At 41.8% G+C, this 7,801-nt stretch overlaps 2 protein-coding genes across 2 annotated transcripts in view; one reads left to right on the top strand and one right to left on the bottom strand.

The window, feature by feature from the left end:
- Positions 1-6: 6 nt before the first annotated feature.
- Positions 7-3,014, top strand: LOC113208366 (uncharacterized). The gene is made up of 6 exons (XM_026425336.2): positions 7-514; positions 614-732; positions 827-1,031; positions 1,109-1,309; positions 1,395-1,511; positions 1,604-3,014. The coding sequence occupies exons 1-6, from the start codon at positions 143-145 to the stop codon at positions 2,219-2,221; spliced, it is 1,632 nt and encodes a 543-aa protein (XP_026281121.2). The 5' UTR covers positions 7-142; the 3' UTR covers positions 2,222-3,014.
- Positions 2,324-7,801, bottom strand: part of LOC113208336 (probable G-protein coupled receptor 158) — a 52,544-nt gene continuing 47,066 nt past the window's right edge. Inside the window, exons 9-10 of the mRNA XM_052268797.1 lie at positions 7,493-7,684; positions 2,324-6,153 (exon numbers count right to left, since the gene is read on the bottom strand). Coding sequence (XP_052124757.1) covers positions 5,947-6,153; positions 7,493-7,684 — 399 coding nt within the window. The 3' untranslated portion in view covers positions 2,324-5,946. The remainder of the gene's footprint in view (positions 6,154-7,492; positions 7,685-7,801) is intronic.

Here is a 7,801-nt window from a genome sequence, read left to right as displayed (position 1 = left end):
GACACTTGCTGAGAACCGCCCTGTGAAGACTCTTGCTGAGAACCCTGGGAAGACTCTTGCTGAGAACCCTGTGAAGACTCTTGTTGAGAACCCTGCAAAGACTCTTGTTGAGAACCCTGCAAAGACTCTCGTGGAGAAACCTATGAAGACACTCGTTGAGACCCCTGTTGTGACTCTCATTGAGACTCCGGCTGAGACATCTCCTAAGACTCTAACTGATGACAAGACTGCTGTTGACCCCAGAACTATTTTGGGAAATCAGGCTGAAGAAAGAAGTACTTCATCAGTTGTTGCCTCTACAACTCAGCGTGATGACTTAGAGGAAGGAGAGCTAACTGACCATCAGACGCAATTGGGTGCTGTCATTGTTTCAAGAAATGTAGAGTCTGTTGATGATCGATGTCCGCCATGGCAACAGTCTACTTCATCAGTCGGTGATAGACTCAGATTTTTGTTTCAGAATAATGAGTTTTCAGATTGCTCTGTTACTGCTGGTGTTGTTGGAAAGCAAAAAGTTTGTATCCCTGTTTGTCCTCATTTTAATTCTATAATTCAGTATGAGTTGAAGCTTTGCTCAATACATTGGCTCTAATATTCATTCTTCTTTTATCAGACATTTGCTTGCCACAAAGTAATACTATCAATGACGAGTTCGAAACTTAAATCAATTCTAATGCATAGTAATCATGTGAACCTGAACTTAACCCAGGAGGTTTTTGAAGTTTTACTGCAGTGAGTAAATATTTAAAATTTTGTCCTTTCCTGTTACTTTTTAGTTCTTTCCTATTTTTTAATATTTTGTGTACTATCTTTCTATTTAATTTAGGTACATGTATTTAGACTCTTTTAAGCTATCTTCTGTGGAAGCAGCTTGTGAGGTTTATAAAGCTGCTCTTCAGTATGATGTTCCACATCTACTGAAGTTAACCAGAGACTTCATGTTAAAAAATCTAAGCCCAGATAATATTTGGACTGCTTTCGACTTAGCTGTGGAGTGTGATGATAGGCAGCTGAAGGCTGGGTGTAGTTCAGTAAGTACTTTAACCCACTTGTTCTCACATGAATTATTCTTCCTTTGTAGTCTTTCTTAATAATCACATATAAATAGTCCCTTGCAGAAAATCCATCTTCCTGGAATTACTTAAGTGATGTGAAAAGAACACTTCTTCTATTTGTATTAGATCTGAAAACAGTAAATATACAGGAAATCACTGTACTGAAAGCCGTGGATGAATGGGCAATGCAGCAATGCATCCATTTAGACATTGAGCCAAACCTTTTTAACAAACGACAAATTGTTGGCCCTGAGGTATGCCGAAGTATTTTACCACAAGGTGTTTCTATGTATCTGATCATATCAAATATTTTTATTTCTTTTTTTTCATGCACTCTAGATCATGTCAAAAATACGGTTTCTGGCCATCACACCACAAGACTTTGTCACATACTGTGAATCTCGAAAGTCATTCCTCAATACAGAAGAAATGTTTGCCATACTTTGCTGGCTAACTGTAAGAAGCCACTTAAAGTAAAATCAGTTGGAACTTTTCTTTTTTTTACACACAATTTTTTTTAAAATTCTTTTTGGTATTTGTTTGTTTAGATTCCAAAGAGCCAAAATCTCCCTGATTGGGTGTGCCCCTTATCAATTTCAAGAGGGACATCAAAGGCCTTCAGATTAAAAAGAAGAAAAAACTTTTCGTTTGCTGTTCAGCAAAATAGTTATTTTACTGAAGCATATGCCCTCACTGGCCCAGCCATGAATTATCATGTAGGGGCTAAACAATTTACAACTTTGCTTAAAGTTAGCAAACCAATTGTACTTCAGGGTATACAAGTACCTGCCCTATGGTATCCGCCCTTCCACCAGGAGCAAAACCGAACATATGAAGAAATTTATGAAATTGAGATTATAGACAGTGAAAATAATTTACTCACAACTGCTACTGTAGTTTTAGATGTGCAATTTGCTTCAGTAGTGGACATCGTGTTCAAAGAAGCTGTAACTCTTGACAGTTCTGTAGACTACAAAATTAACATAAGGACGTCAAAAATGTACTTCCTCACCAAGGAATTTCGTACCGCCGAGATGGCCGAAAAGGTCAAATTTACGTTTCAGGACAAAGTAATTATTCCTGATAAAAGCTGCAGAAATGAAGCTTTACAGAATACCATGCATTGTGGCTTCATTTTGCAAATCGTGTTTTCTGTTTTTCTCTAAAGTGTAGAATTAGTATTTTGTTTTAGTGTTTGTATGTTTAGGTCCCTTAGTTGTTCTTATTTATTTATTTTTTGTGGGGACTTGCTGAATAAGTAATCCAAGTATTCATGAACAGTTTTTTTTTTTCTCTTGTAACATGACCATACAAATAATGTTATGAGCTCGCAACCATTTATGCACATGATAAGTAAAATGAAACAATGTCCTGTATAATATGATAAGTCAAAATGGCACCCATTTAAGCAACTACTTACAGGATTGTGGCAAGAGCGACCGTATTTTATATAAGTCGTGACACTTTGGTTTAGCAAAGTGCCATAGAATCCTTATGCAACATTTTCTTAGCTTCATGATTCTTTGGTCCCTCTTAGGCATATTTATTATGTACAGTTTGTAATTTATTTGTCAAAGTCTACCTAGGTGGGAAACCACGTAAGATTTCCAAAACACCATTTTTAAAAATTAAATGTACTAGCTACTTAATATCTACTGGGTACTAACAAGGTGTTTAGCCCTAATTCATGATTGATGTAAGCAGCATGTTGCATACTACACGCAGAATGGCAATGCTCTCAGCTTGAGAGGGGACGGCTTTATTCCAAGAAACCATGTGTCAGTAGCACATTCCAGAGAAGTTACAACCTTAGTTGTGGTTGCATTGAGTTATGGAGGGATTTTTGATGGGAGGTTCTGCCTGTAATTAACAGCAAATGACAAACTTATGCAGCCATATTAAAGCTATGTAAAAGGGTAGATAAGACAAGTATTAATAAAATGCTGCTCAAAATTGTTATTTTATTTTTATTATTTTATCTGTTTTGCTGCTTTTTGACTTGTGTTTATTGTGATAAGGTAATACTGATGACTATCATCCAATAGTGGAGATCTAGTTTCATTAATATTTTATGTGCATAGAAGCTGCCTACGTTTGCACATTCATAAAATGGGGATTTTGAAATGTTAACCAAAGTAGTTATAATTACATTGCATTTATGCCGTGAAAGACATCTTGGGCTTGTGGTCTAATCTAAAACTATGTACTGGGAGAAACCCCCATCCTTGTCTATTCTTACATTAAAACTTTGAAGCTTTATATTTGCTTGCCTAATGGTAGGATCAGTCATTTTTTGTCCATTCAAATCTAATATAAAAGGGTACTTTGTACAAGGCAGATTAACTAGGTATTGTGATTCTAAGCTGTTTGAATATGCGTCCTTTTCTTTCCATCAGACACGTGGCAATATGCTACGTAGTACATAAAGTCAAATTTACACAAAGTTACCAAAATGATACACATAAACACACTGAAACAAAGCAGGACTATTTCCACTAACTTAATATTTAGCTGTAAAGCAGGGATAGGAGGAATAAGAAATAGACTAATAATTGCTTTTCTAAGTGAGCATCACAATCAAGGCAGAAGCTGGGATACATGGCATTGTGTGTTTTTAACAGCAGCAATTCTAGCAAAATCCAGTAGGTAAAGGCTACTTCACAATTTGTCAGTATAACACACAAGTAGGATTAAAGAGAACACTTAAAAATTATTGTGTTTCACTGACACAAAGAAAAAGTTCTAAAGAAAACTGTAATTGAATTGAAATATCATCTAAGTACTCTCGAACTAAGCCAGATTGTACAGAGAATAATAGATATGTATCATCATGTAAAGTTTTACTCCAATTTTGGAAAAGTTTCAGAAAGGCTCTGCACAGAATGGACTCGACATGTTGGTAATGCTGTCGTTCATGCCCCGCAGGCTGCACAGCTGTGAATGTTGTCCCTCATGTCCAGCTTGGAGCTTCTCCAACGAGCAGCGCCTTGTTATTAGACATTCGGAAAATGAGGATCGCCATAGAGGCGTGCGCCAGAGTGTGGGATACCATAGGGAAGTATGGTCTCTGCAGTAGCTGAACCGGCGCTGCGCCGCGCGCTTGGCCACCCTAGCGCCTGCCATTGGCCGCGTAGGCTATCCCGCGGTACACGAGTGCACGGCGGGTTTGCCTATCCCCCGCTTGCCAGGCGCTAGCTGCCGGAAAGTAGGGGAGCACTGCACGTAAGGCTTGCGGGCAACAGCACGCCATGTATGTAAAGATCCAAATGTCACATAATTTGACTTCAGTGAAACCATTTAAAAACTGAAAACCTGAACAGGGGAGCATCACTCTGACGCTTGTGACAAATTATTACAATTCATATAACCTCTGTGTGAGCTGGGATGCTAGCCGAATGGCTGAAGTGTTGCAGGTGTTCCATTTTAAGTCCAATATTTTGGTTTGAAGTCGTCCATGGGTCAATATTTTTTATTGAAATAGTTGGGGTCAAAAGCGGGGAAGAAATTATTTGAACGGGTTTCTAAAACATAAATAATTGGCACCAATTGGAAAGTCTCTAAAGTTCGGGGGCCTTGGTTCAAGTAAACAACGGTACTTCATTCCGACTAAAGAAACGTTACGTATTTTACTTGTCTTGGCATAGCAAAGAGCGAGAGAGGAAATACACAGTGTCGCGTTCACTAACGAGAAAATCGTATTGTTACATATTCAACCCTGTAAAATTAGGAGTTTGAGCAAAAAACGTAGACAATAATTTTTGGACCTGATAATACACAAAATAAATTTGAAACAGTATAGGGCATTCTTTTGGTCAACGTTAAAACCAAAAAAAAAGAGAAATAAAACACTGAAACATGTGGTTTACTTGAATAAAGAAAGGTCTTCTGTAAAGCAAGTTCTGCTCACTGCTCGTATAATATGTCGTTGAGCGTCATTAATTTCAATTCACAAGTGCTCGGTACCCGCGAATTGAAAACGCCACCGTGCGAGCCACCGTGTCGTCAGCACATCAATTGTATTAGGCACGAGAGATCAAAACAATTTTGTAGGTGTAGGCTGTATCCAAAATGGGTGTCCTTGGGGAATTTACGAGCACTCGCGAGACATACGGTCGTAAATGATTAAAGAAATTTTTGTGGGACCATAGTCCTCAGGAAATCTAAAGACTTGCAGGGAAAGCATTTAAAAAACAAGAAGTATCACTTGTCACTTTGCAAATGCTTAAACGCTTTAAAATCACAGATAACTCATCTATTCGGGGTGTCCCCCCACTGTACAATGATATACAGGGCAAATACTGAAAATCGACGCCACTTCTCGAGTGGTGCTGGTAAAAATATTAGCATCCGCCTAAACAGGGAAGCTACAACTCTTTCAAATGGTTCCAACTTCTCAATCAAACGGGACTTCAAAGTGCTGGCTCACTTAGTGCGAGACTTACTGGCACAGTAACCACAACTCAATGCCTCCCACCCATGCAGAGCACAATGCGATCGCGTTGGCAAATTTTGTCAGACACATTGACGCCCTAATGGGTGTGTGTGCTTAACTTGGGCGCGTAAGGGAGTGGACTCCAGAGACAATGGAAAGCGAACAAACGCTCCTCGATCCTGCCTGGCAGGGTGGGGACCGCACAATAACAATAAGACAAATCGAACAACAAGAGACTTTCCGCCATCCGAAATCCGAAATAATGGGATTTCATCGAAAATCTTTTTAGAGCCGGTCAGGGAGACGGGTGTGCGACCGGGGCTGTGGGGGGCCCGCGGGCTCCGCCCCCTGGCCGCGAACAACTCTGTACGCCTTGGCAGTGGACAAGGCATTGACAGAGAAAAAACACACAAGCACCAGGGCTGCGTACGAGAAACCAACAATAACAAACAAGTCCCCCTATTTGTAAGAGCTCGAGCCCTTGTAGGACACGCTGGGGGTGCCGTAGCCGTACTCGGAGTACGTCGAGGGCCCGTCGTTGAACACGGCCGACGGCCCCTCCTGCGAGCACACCGAGTCCTCCGGTGTCCTCGAGCCTTCGGCCTCCGTGACCTCGACGTCGGTGTGGTGACGCGCAGAGCTCCGCATGTGCCGGTGGTGTAACGCCTGCAACACGGAGCAGAACATGTACCTCCGTGGGGCCGCCGACCAGCCATCCCGCGAGGAAGAGGAACGAGTGAGGCAGAGAAGGTCGCAGAATCAGGAAGGTTCAAGACGATGAAGCATTATGTCCAGACTGTTATTATTATTTAACAAAAATAGATACAGTGTAAGCATTAAATTACTACAGTTCACAACTTTCTATTTTCCGTACGTCCAGCATTAGAAAATATTAATGTTTTAAAAACGAGTATTGGAAAACGTACGCTGGAGTTATCGGTTATTTATTTAAGACACCATATAAGGCAATACACTCATAATAACCGGAGAAGAGTTCTTGATTTAAGCAGAAGATTATTTAGTTGAATCCAAATGTCGTTTGATTAAAATCAATGATGTCGAGTCCACACGGAGATTGTTTTTAACTTACTTCACGATACTTTTAGATTCCTTTTATGCCCCCGTGCTCCGGTTCGAGTCTGAGTGTGCGAGTGTTCACCGACGTGATCGATTGCTTGTCTGACGATACTGAGAGATGCGGTCGGTATCCTTCCGTAGTACAGTGTGAAAGAACGGTTTAGTTTGTGTCAGCGCCCAAACGTTCGCGGGATGTGTGTTTATATTCTTTTTATGACAGACATTTATTTTATTTATTTATTTGGTGAGATTTGACCTTATTCCCCCACGGCAGCAGCAGCGTTTGCAGCAGCAGCTTTTAACGGTCTGCGTTTGACATTAAAAAACAAAAACAACAACAGCAAATTAAGTGCATAACTCAACCCGTTGTTAGACAATGAAACCAAAATAAAAACAAAAGAAGCTCCGAGAAAGCTAAGCATGTTCACTCCATGCCACCCTTAAGGTGCACAGTGCAGGGCACCGACTTTGTGCATCGAACATGCCACTCACGGTGCAAAAAGCGCAGAGAAAATAAACTAGCAAACGTGTTCACACAAACACACACTCTAAAAAAAATAGAACATGGCTTGTTGGCAATGACCAGAGCTGTTCATAATTTGAAGATTTGTTTTACATATTCAAAGTTCTGGTCTCTCTTTTATGCGTCGTGCCCCAATATGTTTTACTTATTCCATATCCGTTATTCCAACGACGCTAGGAAAAATTAGAGTAGCCAAGCCAAAGAAGAGAATAATTAAATGGTGCCGCTCACAACGAAAACAAAGCATAAAAAGCATTCCAAAGCGCTCTCCCAGTCAGAAGTGATTGGCCGGTACGGCGCCGACCGCTCGCCTCCTCGACGCCGAGAAGCACGTCGGCTCGACATCGGCCCGACGCCGTCCCGACGAGTCACCCCTACTCCTCACTGGGCTCCTCCGCCACTCACCTTCTCCCTGCTCCCCCTCTTCTGCGGCGTGCGAACAGAAACAGTGCGTAAGTTTGCAATCAGTAAGCCCCGTGAGTCAGTGACGGGGACTGGCAGGCCGCCCTCCACCCTCCCACCCCCCGGGTCGCGCCGACAACCTCCTTCGAGGAGGAGGAAGAGGAGGAGGGTTGCAGTGACAAAGTGACGCCACTTCTACGAAGCGCATCGAACGCCGCGGCCTCCGGCGGCCTCCGTGCCCGGGGGGCCTTCGTCCCAATTACGCACTGTTCCGCTGTCGGCGTCCTGTCCCTCCCCGTGGTACCCCCCCCC

Source organism: Frankliniella occidentalis, unplaced genomic scaffold (genome assembly GCF_000697945.3).
Source record: "Frankliniella occidentalis isolate FOCC.00 unplaced genomic scaffold, Focc_3.1 Scaffold76, whole genome shotgun sequence".
NCBI classification, from domain to species: Eukaryota; Metazoa; Arthropoda; class Insecta; order Thysanoptera; family Thripidae; genus Frankliniella; species Frankliniella occidentalis.
Note: the sequence above shows the minus strand (reverse complement) of the source record. Positions and strands in the feature narration are given on the sequence as shown.